Source organism: Lupinus angustifolius, chromosome LG06, assembly GCF_001865875.1.
Source record: "Lupinus angustifolius cultivar Tanjil chromosome LG06, LupAngTanjil_v1.0, whole genome shotgun sequence".
Taxonomy (NCBI): domain Eukaryota; kingdom Viridiplantae; phylum Streptophyta; class Magnoliopsida; order Fabales; family Fabaceae; genus Lupinus; species Lupinus angustifolius.
This window is the reverse complement of record NC_032014.1, coordinates 8,915,077-8,941,854: the sequence shown is the minus strand read 5'-3', so window position 1 is coordinate 8,941,854 and position 26,778 is coordinate 8,915,077. Positions and strand designations below refer to the sequence as shown.

Below are 26,778 nucleotides of genomic sequence, written 5' to 3'. Positions count from 1 at the left end.
TATATATATATATATCTGTGTGTGTGTGTGTGTGGATGTATTTATTATAATAAGAGTACAAGTGTATTTTGCTGGCTAGCATATTTGGAATTACAAATTCTGATAATTTCTATTAAGTTCCTTCTTTGATGTGTTCTCCTTTGATGGGTGTTTGTTTTCTTTAACTGTGCTTGAAGTATGAAAAAAGTATGTAATTGTTGCAAGATTAAGCTCACAGTGTATTGAATATTGGACTGGACTTGTTACTAGATAGACAGAACAGCTTTTGATGTTGAAGATGTTTATGAAAAAGAGTCAACTCACAGTTCAGTTCTTCCCATTTGGATTATGTGAACTTAAGATAGAGTGCAAAAAAAAGTAGGACAGTTGTGCATTTGTAAAATACCTGTAGTTAGATCATTAGTTCTTGAAGGATTTTATTGCCATTTTGTCTATAGAGCCATATCATAGTGAGATCAAGGCTTGATTCTTGTTTTGTCTATAGAGCCGAATTCTCATCGTATTACAAGATTGGTCCATGCATTGTATCCATCCTTCGTAGTTCATACATGTCTTACGTCCCTCCCTTCTGGTTGAAAAGATTAACCGGCATGATTATTTATATTATATTTTCAAGCTTTATCAATCTGAAACAAGTATTTTTGTTTGTAAAACTGATCACCTTATTAGAACGAATCCTGTGACTTAAGCCCTATAGATGTTCATTGTTTTTCTGATAATTTTGAAACAGTTTCCAAGCGTTGAAGTCATTGCCATCGGTGTGCACATCGAAACTCTAGTGCCATTGTTTGAGTACAGGGTCCCCAAGAATGAGAATGTTTAATTTAGATTGTCTTAACTTTGTCGCCTCAAGGGATAGTAAGCAAGCAAATGTTAATCCTTTCAGTTCAAAATGTTGACTCTTGATCACCAGTCTAAAATCCTTCTTAGTTTGAGTTTTTTCGCTATCTGCTTGAGGGATGTAGAGTGCAGACCAGTGTCCTGTTTTTACTCACAGAAGAGCGTTGCTATATATTATCTAAAACATTTGAAACCAGTGGCTAATAACAGAAATTGCTAGTTCCTTGTGATGCTGAATAATGACGCATGATACTATCTCAACCTTCTAGTTGTTTGTTCAGTTTTCTATTATATCAGGAAAATAAAATGTGATTTTTATTAGCCTATTCAATATGAGACACTTCTCTAGTCTTGATTACAAGAGTTTTTAAGTTTTATAGATTTCTGACATATAAGCATTGCAATAGGCACACCACTTTGGCGCAATGGGCCACCAGAGAAGCCAGTACTATGCAATGCATGTGGATCTCGATGGAGGACAAAGGGAACACTCGCAAATTATACCCCTTTACATGCTCGGGCAGAAATTGTTAATGACGATCAAAGGGTTTCCACTGTAATGCGCTTACCATTAAGTAAGAATAAAGAAGTGAAATTGCTCAAAAGAAAGGTGGGACAAACTGATTATGCTGTTTCTGGAGGGTTTGCCCTCAATTACAATCAAGGATTTCGAAAGGTTGTAGATGAAGATACAAGCAATAGATCAAGTTCAGGGTCAGCCGTTTCTAACTCAGAGAGCTGTGCTCAATTTGGTGGTACAGATGCTAGTGATTTAACAGGTTGGGAAGTTGTAATATCTAGTGACAAGTTTTTCAATTAGATATGGCTTATTACTTTTATTATCTATTTTTAGTGCATGTCTCTATTTCCTAGACAACCATTCTTTTGAGAATAAAATGACAAGTTTTACGTATATGGCATGCATGTTTAGTTCTTCACCATCAGTTGCCTTGGAACAAGGACTTTCAGTCTCTGTTATTGTGCTAAATATTGAATGTCCTGTCCTTCAAAGCAGCTATCTTTGTTTCTTTAATGAAAGACAGTATTTTTAATATCGATAGTATGATTATTTAGGTCCAGCTCAGTCAGTGGTCTGGGACTCTACGGTGCCTGCGAAAAAGAGGGCATGTGGAGGTCGTCCAAAGCCTTCTTCTGTCGAGAAGCTCACGAAAGATTTATGTACTATCCTTCACGAACAACAGTCTTATTTTTCTGCATCTTCTGAAGAGGATCTTCTTTTTGAAAGTGAAACGCCAATGGTCTCTGTTGAGATAGGACATGGAAGCATTCTCATTAGGCATCCTAGCACTGTTGCTCGTGAAGAAGAGTCTGAGGCTAGCTCTCATTCGGTTGATAATAAACAATGCCTAATGAGTGAGGCATATTCATGTTCTGGCGGTATTCCTGTGTCCAGTGATTGGAGTGCCAAGAACTTCTCATCTCAGGGAGTTGGCAAAACTATACAACATGAGGAACTTAAAAGGCATGTTTCGTATATAATTTTATAGCATTGCAATATTTCTAGTCAGATAGATATGCAAGAGAATGATTATTTAATATGATTAAAAAAAGGTTCAATTTTGTCTACTACAATTGCACACAGCCAATTCCTCTCTACAAGCATGAGCTTGATATTTTTTCGATAGTGGTACGAATTTGGCAGTTGGGACCCAATGTAAAAACTTGTCAAATATCAATGTAGGAGTATATCTACATGGTTATGGTTTTCTATACATCAGTGACTTTGTGAAGAAATATTACCAATATGTGTGAAGATTTTTTTTGGAGAACAGTCAGAAGGCATGAACTGTTCAGTCATTAATACTTCTTTCTTTTTTTCATTTCAGTGACAAGTCTCAGCTTGAAAGACTACAAGTCCTCGGAAATCATGATTCGCCATTGTGCTTAATTGATTTAAATGTGAGTTGTATATGTCCATTCCTTCCCGGCTTATTATTCCACTCTTTTGGCCTAAATTGGAAAAAATATTCATCCCCAGGCGTGTAATACGGAACAAGATTGTGCATTTTTACACAAATTAAATTTCTATCCTAATATGGTTTGGGTAAGAGACGATTGCTAGTTAATCCTAAATTATTCATAAATAGGTTACTTTTTAATTAATCCTGTACAATTACTAGTTAGGATGATTAAGTGAAACACAAATGAAGATTAGGACCTATTTTTTCAATTGAGGACTTAGTTTTACTTATCTATCACGTCATTCAAATCATCACCCTGAAGGTTCAATGATGTGAAGGATTAACAAACCTCATGGATTTGCAGACATTGTTGATAAGTAAATGTTGATACACATGTTATGGACTATTGAAATTTAGACGTGTTCATGGTAACAATCTCTTTGGGGGCTCTGGTGTCTTGTAAAAAAGGTGGTGAGGTACCCCTAGCAATTCAAGTAAGTGAGATTGTGAGGTAATAATACCATAATCAAATGAGTAGAAAATGATATTTTGGGTTAGCATGTCTATTAATTAAGAAATAAATCATTTTATAACTTGTTATTTATGTATGAGTATAACTGGGCTTAAGTGATTTGATAGACATGATACGCATAAGCCATTTTTAGATTTATTAAAATTCTTCATTCATGTAATTTACTTGGGATTTTCAGGGTAGCAACTGAATTTCAAATGCGATTTTAAATTCCTTTTGAGGACAGACTATATTTTCCCTCAAATTTTTTGCTCATGCTTTTGGATCTTGTATTCTGTACTTATTAAGCCTCCTTCATATCTGTCAAGTTGTTAAATTATTAATGTGATTCCTATTATGCTTGGTTAGGACATAGTGAACTATGAGGAATTTACGAAAAACTTGACAAATGAAGAACAGCAGCAATTGCTGAAGTATCTTCCTGTGGCTGATACTCGTGAAGTTCCCGATAGGTAAGAATATGTCACTTGTGTTTGATAAATCAGATTTTTTCTTTTCTTTTCTATAAGTAAAAGTTTATTAAAATGCTGTAGTAAATGGCTTACTTCAAGCATAACAGAAAAAAAGTACAAATACAATAGAGTTAGAATGATGTCTTTAAATCTTTTTGTTATTGATCATAGATTATGGTTTTGGTGTTGCTTTGTTGTAACTCATAATCCTTAAACATAAGCCTCTAATCTGCCTTATTAGGTGAAAACATAAACTGTGTTCCAAGAAAATTAAAGGGATTTAATCTTATACATACATCATCCCATTAAAATTTACTAAATATGTACAAACCTACTTATTTTTTTCAATGTCTTGTCACTTGAATACAAGATATTTTGACTGAATCTAACAACATTGACGGGTCGTTTTGTTGGATGTGCAGCCTTACGATTATGTTCAATAGCTCTCAATTCAAGGAGAACTTAACTTATTTCCAGCAACTTCTCGGGGAAGGTATCTTTGATATTTCTTTGTTGGGGACAAAACCTGAAGACTGCAAGACCTTGAAAGGACTTGCATTATCTAATTTTTCAAAGTCAAAATGGGTAGAACACTATACTTTTCTCAAGGTTTGTGCTGGTTTTTCATCCAGATATTAATGCTTTTGTGTTGAAAAATAAATTTTCCATATTGATACTTATTATTTATTCTTCCTTCTATGGATGTAGAGTTGTAATGATAGAGCTGGAATATCTATTGCCATGGGCTCTCCTGGAATAGCATCCAGTAATGTGGAACATGTCAACATATTGCGTAACAGCCAAAATCACAATTTTCCAGGTTAGCTGAAAATCTCATGTCAGCAAATATATATATATATATATATACATACACACACATAAACACGACAGCTTTTACTTTGAGACATAAGAAAATTATGGTAATGTTTTCTATTGTTAACTAGTTACAATTAGAACTAAGCTGTTGGTGTTCTCTGTTGTTTATGATTTAACAGAAGAATGATTGTTGACTCTAATTTTTCAAATTTCAGAATTGAAGAAAACAATGAGGAGCCCAAAAAGTGTGATCATAAAGGCTGGATGTGAGGGCAAAGAAGTTGCGGAATATGGTTCTAGCTTCAGTGAAAAATGCTTGTTTGCTTTGCCTCCTGATCGTAGTTCGCACATGATGGATTCTTTAAACTTTCATTATGAGAGTTCTGATCAGGATCTGCTACTGGAGGTGCCATCTAACAACTCTTTTCCACTAGCAGAGCTCCTGCATCCTACTACAAGCTTTGGTGCTCAAGCCAGTGCCGGTAGTAGCTCAATATACTCACACGTTTCCCATCATTAGCTAATCGTGCCAAGGTTACTTCGATGATCGGTAAATGGACAGAGTCTTTGTCCTTGTTAGATTCTACATGTTTTGCATCTTATGAACCAAAAATCATGGAAAGAGATATGATAGTTGTGCTTTTGTCTGCTTGCAACCTTCTTGATATTGATTTGTCAAAGGATGAAAGTTGGATGGACTTTTTTTGTATAGGTTGGTAACAGATTGTAACATAACATGAAATGAGGAGTGATAATCTCCAAAGTTTTATATGCAATTGCATTTTATGTTTTGTGTGAAATAGTAGCAGATATCAAAGCATTGGAAAGTTTAGTGGAATTCTTGAAGAAAACTAGTGAACATGGGATGCAACAACTTTTTTGTATACCAGTCTTTGAAAAATCAAGAAGGTTGATGCTATACCTCCTACAATGGTGATAATAGGTTATCATGGATTGTGGACCATAATGGCACTTTATCCATAAGTTCACTGTATTACTTATGTAGCAACAACCTCCTCAGTACTTGCAGAACAAGCAAGTGGGGTGAGGGTGCTTCTCCACTCTGCCCGCGCGGATGCAGAGATTGAGGCCCCTCACGCAATTAGAGACTGCCTCGTGGCTTGACACCCTGTAAACATACTCGTTTCTTTGGATCAAACGTTGAGACGAATAATCCTACGATGATCGATATTGCTGCTAACCTAATTCACAAGTACATTGTGGTTAAATCTGGTTCCAAAGTTCTTGTTCAAATTGCCAACCCCACTCCATCCACCACATTACCAAAATAATAATGAAATGGAAGACTAGAATTGGGACATTATGACACCTGACTTATTCTTTAAGAAATCTTTGTAAAAACCATGAATATGCATGGCTTTGGATGATATATGTTCCAATCAAAGGCTTCTTTGAAAATTATGACTTGGTTTCCTTAAACTGAGCTTCTCATATTGGAAGAATAAAGCTGTGTATTATATAATTCTAGCATATCTCATGCTATATGAGAAGTGAGAACATATGAATGGGAATGCAATCATTTCTACAAGGCAGGCATGCATATAACTCAAGACAATACACATGTTGGAATTCAGAGCACACACAAGCAAAATGATAATGAAATTTAAGTATACTAGTGTTGCACGTTTCATGATTATGGTTGTGATTACATCTTTTGGATCTATTATCTATGGTGGTGTTTTGGTCAATATTATGATAACCGAGTTGGACATCAAACCGGAAGAGTCTCGTATAAGTTCCGACCGGTTAAACTGTTAGGTCGGACCACACAACATCATATATATATATATATATATATATATATATATATATATTATAGAATTAGAAATGCACGGTTGATTTTAAAACATCTATTCCTTTTTTGCCTGTTTTTTTTTAAAGTTAGGCAAAATGGTCGGTCTAACCAGTCGATTTAAAGCGGTTAAACTAGGTTTTCAGCAATTTAAAGCGGGATGACTTATTGGCCAATTTTCTGGCCTGTACATAGCAGTTCCCTATGACACAATCATAATTTACTATCTGTGGACACAGATTACAATCCCTTTTCCACAGTTAAAAAAGGAAATTTAAAATAAGTTTCTATCCTAAAACATTCATGGATTCTCAATGTAGTAAATAGATTTAGAATTAATATAATGATATATGACACTCTTAAATACAAGCTATCCGCGAGCTCTTAATATAAAATTTATAAAACTCAACCTTGACTCGTTTAAATAATCGATACTAACTTTAAACCCAACCAGACAAGCTTGATTGAGCATTTAAGGACCATAGCATGAATAATTTATGAATAACTCAGGTCATTTATACCCCCAATTGTGGCATTATTTGACAAAAGTAGTTCATAATTGCATGATTTATTTGGAAAATGTTTATTCTACGCCACCATTTTAGGTATACGTGGTTAATGGAAATTTGTTGGTTATAGCAAGTGTGGTGCTCGAATTGATGATGGAAGAGTATGATGAGTTGTTGTCAGAGTCTCAGAACTTCATGATCAGAGGAATAAGGATTAAGAAAGGGTTGTATATGCGTTTTGGATTGCCATTAATGAAAGCTGCATTTTCATGCAAACAAGAACATATCAAAGATGTTCTCTAATTTCTGTTCTAAAAAAAAAGAACAGGTAATGTTTTTAGATTCAATCTTTACAAAAGACTTTCTCAAACAAGTTTTTTTGTTCTTTTGTTTTCAAACAGGCCCGAGTTTCTTACTCAATTGACACCAGCCTAAGTCTTTTGATCTTAAAATTTGTGAAATTTTGTATTGCAATTTCTGCTAAACATTGCCACAAATGAAAATAGCATTCTTTTACTGAGAGCAAAAATTTACTAAATTTAGAATTAAAATGAGGTATGATACAATCATGTGTACAGCTTGGGGGAAGGAAATATAATCTATATCTATAGTTTTAAGATAGAGCTTCCAATCCCTACAAATTACTTGGACCAGAGCTTGCCACATGGTAATACAACTTGGCTGCTACTGTACTAGATATTCCATTTCCAGACAAATTTCTGTAGTCAGGTATCAGAAACTTATCAGACTATGACCAAACTTTTATTGGAGCAGTAAATATATTAAGAACTATATAAGCATTTTACCATTCTGGCTATATAGATCCTTGTAATTAAGAAGTGTTATTGTTCTGTCCTTATGATACCCCAAAAAAATGAATAGGTTATGTATAACCATGGAAAGAAAAAGTTATTGCTCTCCAAATCAAGAACCTATTTATGATTGCACTTATTAGTGGAATAGAAAATAATAGAACTATAAAGTTTGTGGATGTCACTATTAATAGAAGCTGACTCTTCTAGATCATTAAGAGTGAGAAGCTTATTGGGGACATGATGTGCCCAAAAAAGTTCAATATCTTAGAGATTTTGGGCTTAATTTTTAACAGAAACATGAAATTTTAACTCGCGGTTGGTGCAGTCATTAGATAACTTTAGACAATTACCCATTTTATGGTTCCAAATACCAAAAGGTTAACTACAAGTGTAAATGTGAAATTATGGCCACGGTGATCACCTAATTGGCCAATCAAAGCTTCACAAATATTAAACTTCTGTGCAAGTGTGTATCGCAAACAACCTGGCAAAAAAATGATGAACCACAATGTATAGAAAAATATGGTTAAAAGGAAGGTTACTCTTTTTCTGATATGAAGTTATCTCATGGTGTGTTCTGTACAGAGTTCATTCAATCTTGGAGATGCAAAGAGTATTTAATATAATGACTCCAAAATGTACTATACCTGAATACTCAGCAAAATAGCTAATCAAATTCTCCAACAGTTAAATAAGCCGTGCTTTTTTAAGGTCAGAAACAACTCCACGATCCTCGTTACCCCTTTCATTGTATATTACCTGCAAAAAGACCATAAATTTGAATTTTCAAGGCAATAAAGTGACAAAAAACAAAATAAGTTAACTTTTAGATGCCAAATACCTTATCTATGATTCCATACTCAACAGCTTCACTAGGGCTAAAATACTTTGGGCGCTGAATATCAGCTTCAATCTGCTCAGGTGTTTTTTCCATATGCTTTGCATACAAATTAACCTTGAAAAATTAAATAGTGTGAAAGTACGCTGTTATAATATCTTTAGATCCATATTTTTAAAATATAATGAGTGAAACCTGCATTCACAAGAGTCCATAATTTAAATCTAAAATATATATATGTTAGTGGTAAAGCCTAAGTATACATCTTTTAAAACATAAGTCGTTAATTCATAATTTTGGTCTTTGTTGTTGAACCGTTGAAGGGAACCGATAGGAACTGCAAAATACTAAGTAGTGCTAAACTTGAAAATTCGAGCTAAGCACTTAAGAAAGTAAAATATGCAGAAAACAGCAGCAGCACACAAACCAGGAAATAGTAACAATTCCAGTTTCCAGATGCCCCCTTCATGTCTCATCTCTCCTACTGTCATATTAACTAAGAAGCACGGATACGTGTGTCGAATACAATACGTATTTAATACGTCGACACACATTTTGTCTAAAATATAGGATACGACACGTTCAAGGATACGTGTATAAAATAATAAAAACACATAAAATATAATAAAATTATAAATGTAAATCAAAATATTCAAAGTAAAAAATATAATGGAAATAGAAAATCACTGTCCTCCAAAATTCCAAGTACCAAAGTTAGAAAATATAGTAGAATAATTCATAAAATTGCTTATTGTCTAGCCTTAGAAACACAAATAGTATCAATTTCATCTCATCCTTGATAGCGATGTTATGGATCGGACAGTCGGTATGGTGGAAAGGCTATTGGAGGGTCAATACGGTGTGATAATATGTTGGTATGAGTTTTTGTGGCCTTTAAATAAGTTGGTGTTTTATTGAAAATGAATCTATCTTATCCTATTTTATTGAAACCGAATCTATATTATCCTATATTTTATTGGAAATGAATCCGACACGTGTCTTGATATTTATTATTATTATTTTTTTGGATACTCTACGGATACGTATCCTTCGCGAATCTGAGCGTATCCGTGTCGGATACATGTCGGACACCAACGCGCGAGGGTGTTTGATGAATCCGTGCTTCAAAGGTCATATACATCGGCCACTGGCCCATCAGGAACAGATAAATGTTTGACCAAGCACTACATCTCCCCTTCATGTTCCATCTCTCCTACTCTCATATACATGGGCATTGGTCCATGTAGCTTTACAGATAACAATGACCAATTACAATTGGACTCAACTCTATAAAAATAGATTGAAGTAAACTAGATAAATATTGTTCTAACCAATTCTGTCTTCACATTATTAACTTCTCGTCTTGCAAGGTTAACATCTGTGGCTTGACCTTGAAACCGTCCAATTGGCTGCAAAATGAAAATGATAGCATGGTTATATTTGGATAAAAGTACCCCAGAAGAATACAGTAAACTTAGTATTTGAGTAAGTGGTTGAGATTGAACCTGTCTTATCATTATTGTTGATGACGGCAATGCAGAACGGTTTCCCTTTGCACCAGCAGCTAATAGTAAGGCAGCTTCTCCCCAAGCATTACCAACACACAAAGTAAAAATAGGAGGCTTGACATACCTGTAGCAGAACTTTGCTAAGTTTATAAAAACGATCTTTCGATGGGGAATCCTTCAAGTTGGGAACAAGTTATACGATAAAAAGAAAGGCTGCCTGCTCTTCAGTGATGGGATTACGCAGCATAGACTAAAAATAGTTATTCCATTAAAAAAAATATTCGGCATCATGTCCACTTAAAAACCAATAATAGGAAAGATAGATTGGCACTTGGTGACATCACAAACACATTTAGCCAGATATGCCTCAATATAACTGAAATTTCCAAAAATGTAGACAAAACTCGTCAAGGAAATTCACAACAACCCGGATCTGGGTTGGTTATACATGTGAGCTAAACATATTTGCTTCATGAATCATGAGTTCAGGGACAAAATCATGAAGAAAAGAGTAAATTAGTAAGCTTCCAGTCAGTTGAAAACTTCAGCATAATTTATAGATCATTGTCAAAGGTACCCATTATCAGTCAATACAGCCTACATAATCACTTTCAATGAAAAGTAGTTGGGTATTAAGTTATTAACTACTAAGGCAGTGCCTATTATTGGTATTGCAACCCAGATTGCTTCCCTATAGAGGGACTCGTGTGGGTTTAATATAATGCTAAATCTAAGTGGCCCTGCCAACAAAAAACTTATCCAGTTTCAAACCCACTACATGCAAGATGGAGGAAAGAAAATAAACAAAAGCATAGTAGATTCTTCTTTTCACTTAAACTTAGGCAGCATATACTATATAGTTTAAGAGCTAAATATAAGTAAGATAAAAACACAGTTAACATGATCACATTAAGCATAGATACTAACCTCATCACATCATAAATTGCGAATGCTTCAGTCTCATAACCCAATTTCTCACCTCCCTGAAATAAGGAACCAAGATTCTACTAAACAAATGCACATATTATTCATAGAGAAGAAGCACCATCATTATAGCATCTTATTGGAATTATTTAAAGTACGTTCTGCTTTGCAGAGAAAGGGGATGAAGATTAAGGTTTTTCACATGTCAGTAGCAAAAAATGAAAACATTATAGCCAAATGGCCTTGATAGACTAATGGAGCGAACTCCACCTCGTGTGATAAGGATTAATTGATGCTGCTGCTATTGTTATACATGTTATTCTTGTCAAATTGGGGGGCTCTCAATTCATTATTCAATTAAAAGGGCGGTGCACGAGATTCCCACCTAGTAAGGTCTGAGGGGGTAGATGTATGCAACTTTACCATCACAAGCGAAGAAACATATATCCTGTACATTTTGATGCAAAAACAGATATATTTTATTTAGCGATGCTATTTAAATTAATAGTTTAATTTCCTATCACAATTCACAACCTATATGCCTTAGGTAATAGGTAGATATTTCGTATCATTGTTTCTCCCAAATAAAAACAGTAAACCTAAAATATTATGGTCAATGGGTAGCTCCTTGAATTTTCAAAACTCATCCTTCTCTTTCTCTAGTTTCTAAATCAGATTGACATGCATGTCTCAAGATGATAGTTTCACTATATTATTAGATAATATAAATTAAGCAAATAGTTCAATATTTGTCTCCTCCAACTTAAAAAATTCTGGCTCCACTTCATCAATTTTGCCTGTAACATCTAAGCTCTATAAGCCAAGGTGGCCCTAAAAAATGAACTTATGTGCACAAAGAATGTTCCTTACCTTAGTTGTTCCAGTGGAATTTATGTATAGGTAAATAGGCTTTTCAGCATCTTCATATTGAAGGTAAAGAAACTCAGCTAGTATCAATTCTGTGACAGATGGTACGAGAGACATGCCCAAATAAACAATGCGGTTTTTGTACAAGTAAGAAGCTAAATCCGGTGGAGGTTGCTCCCATGCACTTCCTCTTGAAAAAGGAATAACCTATTCACAAACAGGGAGAAAAATGAACAATATTCCTACATAAACTTTATTGGTACCATATATTGAGTCCCAATGTGCCATAAGATATTATATGTGTTATATTATACATTTATAACTTATTTGCATAATATCTAAAGTTCTAAACCATGCATGAACAACATTAGACTTTAAAAAGGACTCATATAAGTTATGGAATGTTTGTTTGGAACACTTTACAGCCATCAGCCAATCACTCCATACAACTTGCATATGTCAAACAACATTGACCTAAACACATCTTTCACTTTTCAACAAAAGAAGAAAGAATGGCAGAAGAATGATAACATGTGCTCCAATAAATATAAGACAGGACATGGCTATGATACTAGATATAAAGTTAGTATAAGACTAACGTAAAAGCACAAATCTTAAATTGAAAGCGAGAAATAATGTTTTAAAGGTCAGCTTAAGTTAACATAATATATTCTTTAATGCTAACATTATTGTAATTATGATGTTATTTCCATTTATAAAATAACGGCTGATTGCACAAGGTTCCCACCTAGTGGGATCTGGGGAGGGTAGATGCACATGGACCTATCCCACAAGTGAAAAAATTGTTTTATGATTTGAACCAGGCCACCTATTCTGAATCTCAAGTAAAAATAAAAAAAATGGATCCGTTAATAATTCTCCATCATTTTGATTAATGGGTATCCAATTTGAAATGATAACAAAATGCATAGGTTCTTAGAAGGAGATCCACTAAGCATATTCAAATAGTATACCACCTAATTACCTTATTTTCTCTGAGGAAATAAGAAAATTAAGGAACCCCCTAGTATTGGCAAAACTACAACTATTGTTGACCCCACAAAATAATTCTTGATAAAAATAAGATACACTTGGACCAGCAAAATAATTTTTGATAAAATAAGAACATTATTTTTTCTATTTTGAGCACGGGTTTTTGCCAATAAAAAACATATTTGTCTAGACGGTGGTATTTTTTGAAGTGTATCAATAACCAAGACTCAAAGCTATCGCCTCGAAGTTACACAGCAAGCAACCTTACTGCTGAGACTCATACTCGCTATTTTCATTTATAATTATATAAATATTCAAAAGTAAAAGCAGATAATAAAAAAAATACAATTAGGAGTATCCAGAAGTGTGCAACTATTTTGAAATATCCCTGATTCATAGCCTGTTCTAGTTAGTATCTTCTTCCTCGTATCTCGGCTACCATTAAAACCTATACATTTATTCTTCACTCTCTAAAATCAGATTTCAATTTAATCCCAATTATATCCTATATAACTGTTAAAGGCCCAAGAATTATATCCTAGAATATTTTAATCCCAATTTCATGATTAAACTGTTAACATTCCTCTTACATTTTACACACCCCAACCCTATAAGCAGACACCTCTTACAAATAACATAAATCCAAAGTTCAAATTATTACAGAATTTCCTTCACCGCATTAGAAACATGAATTATGAAATCCAGCTAAAAGAAAAAATAGGAAGAAAGAGTTACCATAGTAACAACGCCTCTTTTAGGCTTAGAGGAAGGAAACGACGCCGGATTGAGAATAGAAGGACGAAGCTTGTGACCAGAGAATGCGGTAGAGGAGCTGCTACTACCTGCAAAAGGAGCAACGAATTGCGTAGATAGAGAGGCTCGGGAAGAAACGGAGGAGGAAGATTTCATGGCTCGGATTGGGTTTACGGTTCGGGACGGTGATGCGAACGAGAGAATAGGTTTGTTGATAGCGAAGCTCGAAGCTACGGTGGAAACTTCCATGACTCAATAGTTGTAGCTTCCTCCAAGCTTGTCTTGTGAGAAAGAGAAAGTAAGAAGATACAACTTTGAATGGATCACATCTTGTTGGGCTGGGCTGGGCTTTTTAAGGTCCGTATCATAATTGGGTCTCAAGCCCTGTTGAATTTAAATATATTAATGTACGAATTGTGTTAATGAGTGGCTGATCCAAGACAATACAGGTTTATGTTACATTCAATAATTCAAAATATTAAGAAAGAGTTGCTATAGTCGTCAAACACTTGTTACATGTCAAAATTATCAAAGTTAATGTTTAATTTTTAGAAGAAACATTTATCGGAAGACTAAAGAAAATAGATAAACTGACATAATTACAATTTTACTTAAGTTGCAACAAAATGTTAAGTATAAGACATTTTCCCCCATAGGTATTTCTACACCCTCATGACAGTGTGGCACTGCCACTAGTGTTAATGGAAGGGTTTCACTCACTTAAACATATGGTTATGGTCCAACTCTAAGGAGATAAATGTAAGGTGAGTCTTATCCTTACTAATGATGAAAATATTATTTTCAGGATGTGAACCTATAAACTTTAAGGTCACAAGACAAGACAATCTTACTGTTGTGTCGATAAGACAATCTTACTGTTGTGTCGATGCTAACGATTATGTGATTATATGTAAAAAAATGAGGTATGTTAGACTTCTCAAACTTGAGAGAGTTGCTATGCACTGCCTTATACGCGTAAAAGCTGCTTTCCTAGGAAACTTGTGGAATTCCTTTTATAAGCCATAATAAATTGAAGTGAAGTTATATATATCAGCATATACATACCTATATGTGAAAGTTATTTTCAGTCAACTCACTCAGAAAGAAGCATAATGGCTGTACCCATTCAGACTCAACTACATGTATGGCTATTTGTTGGGTTTGTTTCATCTGTTGTTGGATTGCTTTGTTATGCTCTCAGCTCCTCCTTCAACCACCTATTTGGAGAGTGGAACCTTTTCAAAATCTTTCTCTATGTTATATTCAGTTTCATCATCTTCTTCATGACTTTGGTTGCAAAGGTATGGCAACGCTCAATGAGTATCTTGTTCAAAACTCATATGGCAATTTTACTCTTGTTAGCTACTTCTGTGTACTCAGTTTTCTATGATAAAGCTGTGAACCAAAAACCAGATGCATATATCTTGATCTCTTGTGCTGCTTTTGCTGTTATGTCTCTCAGTTTGTCAAAGCAAACTCAATTTGGATGTGAAGTGGATCTTCTAAATTTTTTCTTGGGATGTTTAATGGTACTACTTATGAAGAGAAATATGTGGTTATTTTTTGTTGGAGCAGGTTTTAGTTATTCCCTTATCATTATTAGTTCCTGGACAGATATCACACCCCAAAGTGAGGATTTTGAACTCCATGATCACTTGGTCATTCAAGTGGATTCACTTAGACATCAGGTACCAGATAAGATGCACAAATTGTTGGATAAAAACTGTGAACAAATTAAATCTTTGTTGAGAATGGAGTCAAAAGAAGTTCAAAAGCTTGGCATTTGGGGCATGGGTGGCATAGGTAAGACAACCGCTGCCAAAGCTGTTTTTCACGAACTGTCTTCCCAATTTGATTGTATTTGCTTTCTGGCAAATGTACATGAAGATTCAAATAGGCGTGGACTTAACTATGCTTGCAGTAGACTTTTTTCCGAGTTACTAGGGAGAGATGTTGATATTGATATTGACGCTCCCGAAATAGTACCCTCTAATGTTATGAGTATACTTGGGAATAAGAAAGTTCTAATCGTATTAGATGATGTGAATTCATCAGAATTTGTAGAGAAATTGATTGGAGCAAGGCATGATTGGCTAGGTGCTGGAAGCATAGTCATTTTGACAAGCAGAGATCGGCATGTGCTTATGAGCGCAAGAGTTGATGTGATTTATGAAGTCGAAGCAATGAACTTTCAAGACTCCCTTGACCTATTCAGCTTATATGCCTTTAACCAAACACATCCTGAAACAGAATATGAGGAACTATCAAAGACTGCAGTTAGTTATGCCAAAGGCATCCCCTTAGCTTTGGCAGTTTTGGGATCATCTCTTCAATGCAAAACTAAAAGCGCATGGGAAAGTATACTAAATAAACTAAGGATGATTCCCAATCCAAAAATTCAGGAAGTTATGATATTAAGTTTCAATAAATTAGCAGATGCAGAAAAAGAAATATTTCTAGATATTGCGTGTTTTTTTGAAGGGCGTCATATAGACCAAATATCAAGAGTATTAGATGCATGTGGTTTCTTTGCAGATATTGGGATTAAAATCCTTTTAGACAAGGCTCTTATAACTACTGATTCACACAGTTGTATAAAAATGCATGACCTCTTACAGGAAATGGGTCGTGATATTGTTTATCACGAATCTATCGAGAACCCTGAAGAACGGAGCAGACTGTGGAACTCTCCGGACGTCATGGATGTGCTGACAAATAATAGAGTAAGACAATGATACATTGACTTCCCTTCCAAAACAGATGCATATATACATAAATGTCGCTTGCTATATAGTACTAATATTAATTCTAATTCTTGGTTGTTAGGGAACAGATGCTGTTGAAAGCATGTTCTTGGATATGACTCAAATTCCTAATCTACACTTAAGCTCATATGCCTTCAAAAAGATGCCAAACCTAAGATTACTTGCTTTTGATAGCGGCAATAGTTCGATGATTAAGAATCATGTGAGCATTCCAGAGGGTCTTGAATTGCCTGCTAACTTACGATATCTGCAATGGGATGGATATCCATTGAACTCTCTACCATCAATTCGGTGGGAAAAGCTTGTTGATCTATCCATGCCACACAGCAACCTTCAAAAACTTTGGAATGGAGCACAGGTGTGCCTGATAGATGTATCTATATTTGTTTCAATTTCTGTTTAAGTAACCCCCTTCAAAAAAAGTACTAGGACTTAAAAATCCACTTACTTGTTTGTCCATTATATGTTGTGACAGAATATGCCGATGCTAAAGAAAATTTATCTTCCTTTCTCAACGCTTCTGATAGAGTGTCCAGATTTGTCTGGTTCGCCAAATCTTGAATCTATCTCATTCCTTGGTTGTGAAAGTTTGGGACAATTTCATCAATCTATTTTCACTCTCCAAAAGCTTGAAGAATTAGATGTGAGTGGATGCACATCGCTTACCAGCCTTTGCAGCAAAACTTGTTCACCATCTCTCAAAAGATTGTATGCTGTGGGATGCACCAATCTCCAAGAGTGCTCAATCACAACACCGGGTGATCAATGCAAAACTCATTTGTATATGTAAGGGAAAATGGACCTGTTTTTCTGGTGTCATGAAATCATAGAACTGAACATGACTTACATTGCTTGAATTAGAAGTATAAAAATTTCAATAAGTAGGAAAAAATAATTCACAAAAGGAAAAAAATCAATTTTTTTAAGATGATAATTCTGATGTCAAGTTTTTCATCCTTTTTGTGTCGAAAAAACATATTTATTGCAATGAATTTTCAGATTTGATTAAGCATAATTGCTTTTGTATCATCATGTAGGAAATTTTAACTTTGAGAGGGTGACCAAGCAGCAGCAACAAAGGTGTGTGCAGTATGAAAAGGGGTTGAGAGTTTGTGCATCATCTCATCTATGTTTTTTATCAAAATGCTTATTGGGTTCTTTATTTTCATTTCATGATTATGACTTATGAGCTCATTAAGTTTTGTTGGATATCTTATTTTTCTGCATAATATAGTAGTAAGTTGAATTTTTATTTGATAATTACAACTAGTGAGGTAATGCCAAACTTCTGAGATTAGTGTGATTGGAAAGTTACCTTGTTTACAACCTGTAATTCATAAACTGCAATAAGATATTTTGATCATGTGATAAGATTCATTTCATGTAATGCTTTTATAATACATGGTAGATTTAACTAGTTTGTTGTGTTATTGTTAATCAACTTACTAATTTAAGAAGTTAATGCTCTGCTCTGTTGTGCTGGATTAGTAGTGCATAACTTTATGGAGCAATCTTGTAGAAGAGAAGAAGAGTAGTAAAGATTAAATATAGGTATAGAACTTAAGAGTAGAAATACATCATAGAAGAATATAAAGATCATAACTTGCATTTTTGTGTGCCTGGAGAAGAGCATCACAAGTAACATCATTGAACATACTTCTCAGTTCTGATTACACTAATCATCTCCTGATTCACCTCATTTGTCAGCAAATAACCTTGCACTGCACAAATTAAGAAAAATAACTACATGATTCATGTAGCTGTAATGGGGAGAGAAGCTTTTATGAAATTATAGGAAATGAAAGGAATGGAATGGAATAATACTGAGTTCCATTGTCTTTAACAAAAATATGGGATGTTGTGGAACTTTTCATTCGATTCCATCCAATATATCTATTTTTCAATAGAATGAGATGAACCAAGTTATTATTCAGTCCATTCCATCCAGTCATAAAATATAAGTAACTTTGTTCCATCACACTTCATACCGTAATTACTTATCACGTTGGTCCTCATTAGAAGAAAATGTCTGTAAAATGTTCCTTTTTATGAGTCAAATTTCTTCTCAAGGGATAAAATCAGGGTTTTGTCCTCAAAACAATACGAAATTGATGACATGCTACAGGAACCAAGTTATTCAACACCAACCCTATTCCCATTCATCTCCACCAATGCAACTGCCAAAACAATACCCCTTCCTCTTTCAGAAATTGCTTGTTTTTTATTTCCAAGTATGTAAAATCATAATGTGATATATTGCATTATTAAGACTTAAGACTTCAGAGGATAGCAAAAAATAATATTATGATTGTTTCCACACTATTTTGAGGAGCACCTGTTGTCCCACATATTATACCACTTCATGTGTCATGAGCTGTGATTGCTCTATGTGACACTTGAGCAAGTGTACTAACACTTGGAAAGATCATCAAATGGATCAAAATTATTTTGGGGAGAACCAGACACATATACCTTTTGCACATCAGTAGCTACTCCAGGTGCTTGATGGTTCTTGAAATCATTTGTCAGTGGTATGTAAGGTCCACTTTCGAATGCCAAGCAGTTTGTATAGGTGGTTGACTATCCAATACTAGAAGGAGAGTTACCAAATATATGATGGAGAACAACCTGCTGTAAAGATGATTCCCAATGTTGCACTCTCCACCTTGTAAGTGATGGGCCTCATCTGGATCATTCAGGGACATGTACTGTCCTGCACGGTAAAATCAGTTACTTAGTTCAATTTATGCCCAAGAAACATCTCACATAAAATTATGAAATGCATGTATTGCTCCTATCACAACCTAGAAGGTGTGTAAATGATCAACCATCTAGCAAACACAGGTGCTAACTGCTAAATCAGTTAAATTAACTTTGTTGAAGAGCTAAGCTACAATGTATAGCTAAGTCTCCCTTCTATGACGTGGTTAGAAAATCCACCTCATTGATGCATGAGGCTATGAAGCCTGAGCAAGGTTTAGCAAGACATTCATGTTAGGCAAATGCCTTACATAGAAATTACATTTACTATCACTGGAAAACCAACAATTAAGTACTTGCAACTATACCTTTATACTAAAATGGCAGCCCACAGTGCAAGAAACTCCCAACATAATCAATTCCTTATATACTGTCAGTTTAATCAATAGGCGAAACAATAAACAAATGCCAACTTCCCAAGTATTCAAAAAGATACTTGGTAAAAAGCAATGATATGCTCTTTTCTTTTCAATGCCGTTTCAGATACTCTCATCTCAGCAGGCTCAATCCTTTATGCTTCAAAGCCAAACATGTTCCTCTCCCAGAAGCACATTCTTTGTCTTTTGTTCAAGTCCAACCCCCAGCATCTCCTATCTACATAGTTGATATTACCCACACTAGTGGCATCCCTGTCACTTGGACAACTGTCAACAACTATGAAGCACCAATACTTCAACATACTAAAATCATTGAGTCTAACACAAACTACCTTTTGATCCATTTGATGATCTTTCCAAGTGTTAGTACACTTGCTCAAGTGTCACATAGAGCAATCACAGCTGTGTTAGTACACTTGCTCAAGTCAGTATTACAGACATGCATAAAGATAAAAGAACTTGGTAGAATGGTAACAGCAAACTTCATCAACTTAATTACTCTAAGTTCAAATGGAATTATCTATAAGTAACACTTCCACACTCTCATTGAGTGTAAAGGTATGTTCTGACTGTAGGTAGGGCAGACAAACATACCCTAAATTTTATTTCACCAAAATATAAAATTAATTCACCTTAAGCATATAGGCAGTCCATGAAGATAATTTCTATCTTGATCATCATTCCCGTTGTTCAATACCCAAATTGATATTTATTCTATGTCCAAATTTTCATTTTTCTGGAATTTATGTTACTCTAGACGTTCAAGCATGCCCTATTGATTGACATTACAAATAAAGAATTTCTATTTTAGAAGCATTTAGGAACATCAAGACTAATTCATACCACAATTGCATTATGGGTCCATAAAGACTCCAAATACCATTGAGATTTTACATTATGGATAAAGCGTTCACACCTCAGTTGCATCTAGGATCATAAAGGCTCAAACATCCAATCATTCTGAAACAAGAGATCATATTACAAATGCTTTTAAGGTAATATATGCTCAAAATACCATGCTTATTTTACATCATAAATAAATATTTTATATTGTAGTGCATTTAAGGACATAAAGGCCCAAATTCATCCAGAATTTAGATTATGAACAGATTCATGTTGCTATTGCCTTTAGGTTATAAAGGCTAAAAAACATAATCCGAAATTTACATTACAAATAAAGATATTCACATTATTTGACAATGCATTTAGGGTTAATCACGACCATCCCAGATTTACATATGCTTACAGAACTAATATTGTGTTTGACATTTGCAGTTAGGGTCATCAAGGCACAACACATACCAACATTCTATCCACTTCTTATATCATTTATATGGAACTCACTGCATTTAGGGGTCATAAAAGCTTTAAAAGCATGTAATTATAATTTCTACAACAATTGCATTTAATAAGCTCAAACATTCCATCAAGAATTTACATTTAAGCTTTATGTAATATAATGAAAAAATAATGCATACTGCAATTTGCTTTGAGGTAATACTGTCATGAATACATATAGCTATTGTATTTAGGGACAACACAGTCCTCCCAAAGCATAACATCTGAATTTCAGACCACAATTGCATTGAAGGCGACCAAAAGCTCTAGTATACCACCACAGTTTTACATAATTCATATTGCAATTGTATTTACAACCAGCCGGGTCTCAAATGAGTTTAAATTTGTAGGCAATTATAATATACCATCTGAATAGATACTAAATTTTCCATGGGTCTTATACATACCTATAATTGCTTGTAGAGAAGATTGTCTTCAGCTGATTCTTATTTTGCTTCTACTTTTAGTCAAACAGAACAGACTATGTTACAAAAAGGCAACTCCTTTTTGTTAGTCACTACCTCAATCCAACTTCTTTCATCAGGTATATGGACCATTGTTAGTTCCAAACCCTCCATCATTCATGGACAAGGACGGGAAGGAAAATCATTGGACTGTCCATGCTTGATAAAATAATAATTTTCAAGTTTCATTGCTTGAAGGTTGTTTATGGTTGTGTTGCTGTAAAAACCCAAATTATGGAATTTTCCCTGCCCAAATCACTTTTCTGGAGTATTGTTCTTGTGTACTAGTCCAGCCCTATAACAAGGACCTCAAGTGGTCCATAAAAGGGTTCTACCCATAGAGTCATAGCATATCATTTCAAAATTACCTTAAGAGCTGCAAGGGCCTTGAGCCCTTGACATGCCTCTTCATGATGAAAGTTGGAACTGCATTGCTGTGGTATCATACCTGAAAGTATTCTTAGATGAGAATTATAGAGCTAAAGTTTCATATTGCAGTTGCATATAGCATATTCAAGGCTCATACAAACAGTTCAAAGTTTATATATCGAATCATAGTGCAATTTGCATTCAAGGTCACCTTGACACAATTATACCATCTCTTTTTTGCATAGTTAATAAAGAATCCATATTAGAATTGTACTTTGGGACATCATGGCCCCAAGCATAGCATCCCAATTCATATTCTGGACAAATAATTCATACTACAAATGCATTGAAGGCCACCAACGACTCAAGTATACAATCCCAAGTTTACACTATGAATTGAGGATTTAAATTGTAATTGCGTTTCAGGTCATTTTGCAAATTAGGGTCGCATCTGAATTCAACATTATAGGCAACTAGGGTCAAGCATATCATTTAGCATAATATTATGAATTAAGCATTGATCTTGCAAGCAATGTTCATCCTCACAATGCAAAACAACCACCATTTTCATCGATTTTCATATTATGAATAAAGAATTCATACTACAAGTATATAGTTTTGATCCAACCATCCATCCATTGTGAATAAAGAATTCATGTTTCAATATCATGTAGGACAATCCACCAATTAGGGTCTAACTCATCCATTTTCCAGACTGTAGGCAACAAGGGTCAAACACACTACCCTCTTTTCATCGTGTACCAATAATCAAGGGTCAGAAAGGGCACTGACAAAATAAATCAATTATTTATGAACCTTTCTTGATTACACTAGTTGTGTGTTTCTTCATCTGTTGCAAAAAATCAACAGAAGCAGCAACATAAAGGGTTGGGAAGGCACTAAAATCTATAGAAAATTAAGAAAGGTGTGGCACTAATAAAGGGTTGGGAAGGCATGAATAAATCAAATTTTATCTCTTTCTCGCGATTCATTGTCAGCCGAAGTTCAAAAAAATCACATCATTATCATATACTAAGAAATTGCCTCAAGAATTTTCGGAATCCATGCAGAAGATTGAAAATTGAGAGGGAAAAGAGAAATAGAAGTGGCGGTGATAAAAGGATTGGAAACACCACAAATACCTCTCTCTCACACACTCTCTACTTCATGTTTCATTATTAGCTTAAGCAACATGGAATAATCTCAAGAAAAATACTGTTACCGTCACAGAGTAAGAAATTGCCAAGATTTTAGGATTTCATGAAGAAGATAGAAAACTGAGAGAAAAGAGAGAGAAATTTCTTGCAGGAGATTGAAAATTGAGAGATGGAAACGCGAATCGAATTCTCTCTCCCTCCCTCGATCTCTCTCTCACGATTTCTCTCTCTCTCGCTCGATCTCTCATATTTCTCATGCTTAATTAACAACTTATGCAACAATGAATTAAGATGTCTTTATAAAGCAAACTAAATCTGATTTATAAATCAAATCAAATCTGCATTAGAAATAAAATAAAATCAAATCTGGTTATTGGGCCTTGCTGGTAAAATAAAATAAAATTCTAATAGTAATGATTTAGAATCTTCTTTTTAAGTTATTCCTCTTGTTAATTGTTAATCAGTTAATGCATATTTTATGTTGCTTTTTTATTTTTTATTCCTTGCCGCACTTTTATTCAAATTAATTTTTCCTTCTTTCAATACTTTAGAATTTACCCATTTTTAATAATCAATTTATTAATAATATGAAAAATATTTGAATAAAATTAAAATAAGTATGCATAATTTCAATTTTTAATTGTAGCATTGACTCTTGAAAATAAATTAAAAATTAGTTAGTACTTGCAAAAGCTCTTAATAAGATCTAACTTTAGAAGTTAACTAGCAGGTATGCATAATGCAAATATAATATACATATACTTTATAATATCAATAAATCATGTATTGAAACATTATATTTCCCATTCATTCATATAGGTGCAATATTAACATTGATTTTTGAGTATATATGTAGAATATTAACAATTATAAATGTGTTTGTTAAGCATTTATTTGTTGAAAGTGTGATTATAGAAAATATTTGATTCTTAAATAACTCGATAAATAAACTTCAAATTGTATTGGATAATATCTCACATCTATGTTCTCTATATAAAATTATAAATATAAGGAGTTATTTTTGCATCATATTTTTTGTGATTACGTTTATAAGTATCATATAAAGTCATAAAGATTTTTTAGCATATCTCTTAAATGCTTATGTTTTATTTTAGATTAATGTTCATTGTGTATAAATATTTGAATATATTTTTAGCATTCAAATATTGTATAATTAAATGTTATTTATTTGATTATGTTTTAGCTAATAATCACTGTAAGAAAATAACTCATAAATTAAAAACACACTAAGTTATGATATGACAGATATTTTTTCTGATAAATTTAATAAAAAGAGTCTAATAATTGATTTGTTATATTCCTAATTAAAATACATATCATGTATTCGCATACTTAAAATGCAAATATTAATCATACATTCATATTATTAAGAATATGCATCTTACTTGTGTATTTGCATGTTTAAGCACATAAGAAAAATAAATTGATAATTTTTAATTTGAATTTTCTACAATTAGTATTAAATTATTATTAACATATAAAATATATAAAAAGTAGGAAGGAAAAAATGTGAGGAGGATGTGACATGAAGGAAAAAATGTAATGAGAAATTGACATGTGGCATAAGGAAGTTTTTTTTATTATGTTGTTAATAAAGAAAAATTAAAATTCAAAGAATCTGAACTGTAATATTAAAATTCAGTGCAAAAAATGTCAAAAAAGTTTGATGAGATGAAAAAATACAATTATTCTTAGGTTAATGGTAAACAAATTTGAATGTGAAAAATGATTTCAATTTCATCTAATGTTCAATGACTATTACTTTTTAACATAACAAAACATAGATGTTGTAAACACTCAATTTTAGTGGGGTAGCGACATGAACCAATCATTAATTAATATTAAATTATTATTATCATATAAAATATAAAATATATAAAAAGTAGGGAAAAAAATATGTGAGGAGGGGGTGACATGTGACATGAAGGAAGAAATGTAAGGAGAAAGTGACATGTGGCATGAGGGAAGGAGAAAGTGACATGTGACATGAGGGAATGAGGAAGTGATATGTGGCACGAAGGAGTTTTTTTTATTATATTGTTAATAGATAAATAAATGAATGTATAAAAAAAGATCACATGTACTAATTTATTTGAATAATTATTAATAATAAGATAGTAAATTTATATTTTGTTTATACTGACAAAGTTAAGCATGATTGGTATGGTCATATGTTCCATTCATGCAATATGTAGGTAAAAAATATACTTCTGATAAAAAAATACATTTTGATAATCTCTACGTTACAAAAATAATCATGTTTGGATCGTTCTCAAGAAATATTGTTAATACAAAAAGTTATTATTATTTATAATAAATTATAAAATGTAAAATTACAAAATTTAAAATAATGTAAGATATAAGGTGAGATGTGGATCTAAATGATACCTTATATTTGTTATATAAAAATTCTTCTTCTTATTATTAGTTTTAAGTTCTTGATAACTAGTGTCAACAATAAAAAATAAAAACAGTACACCTAGAGTCACAAATTTAAAACTCCTGGCCTATTTAAATACATTCTTTTTAATATGATGTTGTTATCTTGAATTATCTTGGTGATTTGTTAGTATTTACTATTTTCCTTATGTAAATTCTCAATTTGATATTTGAGACGGACATAATTTGTGGATTAAATATTTAAGATTATAGAAGAGAAATATGTATGTATATATATCAACAATGTAAGAATTTTTATATTGTTATTGCATCATTTATAATTCACTTTCAATTATTATTGACTTTTAAATAAAAGTAATACAAATTTGAAAAAAAGATGTATACGCCAATAGTGTAAGAGTTCATTTTTAATCATAGTTGACTCCTCATAAAATGAAGGGTGAATGATGCACCGGTTGTGTATAAATTTTTATAATGTCAATGTAACATTCTAGATCGCTTTCTTGTCCACCAAATGTAACATTCTGTACTTTTGCATCACAATGTATTTTTTCAATAGATAATTTGAGTTGTAATTACAATTTTCCTTCACAATATTCTTGTATCTTACACACTCACAACTTATCTATCCTTGAAAATTATCTTTTCAAGTGAACTTTTTTCCTTTCTTAACACCCTTGTGATGAAAAATGTACAACCAATATGAAGAATATAACAATGCCAGGATTGCTTTTACAAGTTTTGACAATTCTATAACTTGCAATCCTTAATCTCACTATATAAATACTTAGTATACAATATTCTTAATCTTTTGAAAGTTGAGAACAATTTGCACTTTAACAAGAAACTTCAAAAAATATGAAAGTTTATAAGCAAAGTTGCTAAGAAAATATGCATAAATTTGTTTATTTGTGAAAGTTTTTGTATAATTGTGTGAATTATATATTTCGTATATTATGAATTTGGATGCCTTTCAATCAGCCATGACAACCTTCCATGAAGAGGAGACACAGAATGAAACCTATTCACTTTGGATAAAAGTTGTTCATTTGAATTTAAAAATCTCGTTTTAACAACTCTGTGTAATCGATTGTGACGATGTGGTAATCAATTACCCAAATGTTTTGTCCAACGTGATAATCGATTAATGCATTGAATTAATTAGTTACATCGGTTGGTTTTGCTTTGTAATTGTTTTCTGAGTCAGGTAACATGTTGTGCAGTTCCACTAACCTATTACTAACTACCTCATAGTTCAGGTGACATGTTACCTAGTTCTGTTATGGTAACCTGTTACTCAGGTCAAGTAACCCATTACTTAGCAATTTTGACTTTGTATTTTGGACATATCCAATTCTTTAAAAATGATTTTGAATAGTGAGTATTGCTACTAAATATTAAAGTGAGTTAAGATATAAATACTTATATGAAGACTTAATCTATAAACATTTTGAAGCCTGAATCTTCTTTGTGTTCATAGTCTTCTTCCTTTTCTTCTTTTTGTGATCTTGATGTTTTCATCAAAACCATGCTAAAGTTAAGAGC

At 33.2% G+C, this 26,778-nt stretch overlaps 3 protein-coding genes and 2 long non-coding RNA genes across 11 annotated transcripts in view; 2 read left to right on the top strand and 3 right to left on the bottom strand.

Moving 5' to 3' along the window:
* Nucleotides 1–5,362, top strand: part of LOC109349619 (GATA transcription factor 26-like) — a 6,096-nt gene extending 734 nt beyond the window's left edge. Inside the window, exons 2-8 of the mRNA XM_019590500.1 lie at nt 1,248–1,619; nt 1,915–2,323; nt 2,688–2,760; nt 3,643–3,746; nt 4,169–4,355; nt 4,455–4,566; nt 4,778–5,362. Of these exons, the coding sequence (XP_019446045.1) occupies nt 1,248–1,619; nt 1,915–2,323; nt 2,688–2,760; nt 3,643–3,746; nt 4,169–4,355; nt 4,455–4,566; nt 4,778–5,082 (1,562 nt within the window). The 3' untranslated portion in view covers nt 5,083–5,362. The remainder of the gene's footprint in view (nt 1–1,247; nt 1,620–1,914; nt 2,324–2,687; nt 2,761–3,642; nt 3,747–4,168; nt 4,356–4,454; nt 4,567–4,777) is intronic.
* LOC109349620 (ATP-dependent Clp protease proteolytic subunit-related protein 4, chloroplastic-like) lies at nt 7,337–13,874 on the bottom strand. Of its 3 annotated transcripts, XR_002107999.1 has the most exons (9): nt 13,565–13,861; nt 11,840–12,043; nt 10,973–11,028; nt 10,043–10,169; nt 9,869–9,946; nt 8,541–8,654; nt 8,347–8,458; nt 7,691–7,816; nt 7,407–7,603 (listed from the first exon to the last, which is right to left on the bottom strand). XR_002107999.1 is itself a non-coding variant. In XM_019590501.1 (8 exons), exons 1-7 carry the CDS (start codon nt 13,829–13,831, stop codon nt 8,387–8,389), a joined length of 918 nt encoding a protein of 305 aa, XP_019446046.1. In that variant the 5' UTR covers nt 13,832–13,874; the 3' UTR covers nt 7,337–7,603; nt 8,347–8,386. The 3 variants fall into 3 exon arrangements, 2 of the variants coding, with proteins under 2 accessions (XP_019446046.1, XP_019446047.1); XM_019590501.1 differs by lacking the exon at nt 7,691–7,816 and having other exon boundaries at nt 7,337–7,603; nt 13,565–13,874; XM_019590502.1 differs by lacking the exons at nt 7,407–7,603; nt 7,691–7,816 and adding an exon at nt 7,983–8,183 and having other exon boundaries at nt 13,565–13,874.
* Nucleotides 7,407–22,873, bottom strand: LOC109349622. The gene is made up of 2 exons (XR_002108004.1): nt 21,305–22,873; nt 7,407–7,462 (listed from the first exon to the last, which is right to left on the bottom strand). It is a non-coding gene; the product is annotated as an uncharacterized LOC109349622 (long non-coding RNA).
* LOC109349618 (TMV resistance protein N-like) lies at nt 14,662–17,729 on the top strand. Of its 2 annotated transcripts, XM_019590498.1 has the most exons (5): nt 14,665–14,883; nt 15,158–16,305; nt 16,409–16,705; nt 16,823–17,133; nt 17,385–17,729. In XM_019590498.1, the coding sequence occupies exons 1-5, from the start codon at nt 14,727–14,729 to the stop codon at nt 17,392–17,394; spliced, it is 1,923 nt and encodes a 640-aa protein (XP_019446043.1). In that variant the 5' UTR covers nt 14,665–14,726; the 3' UTR covers nt 17,395–17,729. The 2 variants fall into 2 exon arrangements, with proteins under 2 accessions (XP_019446042.1, XP_019446043.1); XM_019590497.1 differs by having other exon boundaries at nt 14,662–16,305.
* LOC109349621 lies at nt 17,048–21,015 on the bottom strand. 4 transcript variants are annotated; one of them, XR_002108002.1, is made up of 3 exons: nt 18,820–21,015; nt 17,951–18,062; nt 17,048–17,149 (listed from the first exon to the last, which is right to left on the bottom strand). It is a non-coding gene; the product is annotated as an uncharacterized LOC109349621 (long non-coding RNA). The 4 variants fall into 4 exon arrangements; XR_002108003.1 differs by having other exon boundaries at nt 17,050–17,157; XR_002108001.1 differs by lacking the exon at nt 17,048–17,149 and having other exon boundaries at nt 17,822–18,062; nt 18,820–19,287; nt 20,401–21,015.

Excerpts from the sequence above, each read along its gene's own strand:
- LOC109349620 (XM_019590501.1), bottom strand. The coding sequence starts at position 13,831 with ATGGAAGTTTCCACCGTAGCTTCGAGCTTCGCTATCAACAAACCTATT. Across the intron at positions 9,947-10,042 it reads CAACAATAATGATAAGACAG|CCAATTGGACGGTTTCAAGG; the intron begins GTTCAATCTCAA and ends TTCATTTTGCAG. Across the intron at positions 8,655-9,868 it reads ATAATGTGAAGACAGAATTG|GTTAATTTGTATGCAAAGCA; the intron begins GTTAGAACAATA and ends TAATTTTTCAAG.
- LOC109349618 (XM_019590497.1), top strand. The coding sequence starts at position 14,695 with ATGGCTGTACCCATTCAGACTCAACTACATGTATGGCTATTTGTTGGG. Across the intron at positions 16,306-16,408 it reads ATGTGCTGACAAATAATAGA|GGAACAGATGCTGTTGAAAG; the intron begins GTAAGACAATGA and ends CTTGGTTGTTAG. Across the intron at positions 16,706-16,822 it reads AACTTTGGAATGGAGCACAG|AATATGCCGATGCTAAAGAA; the intron begins GTGTGCCTGATA and ends ATGTTGTGACAG.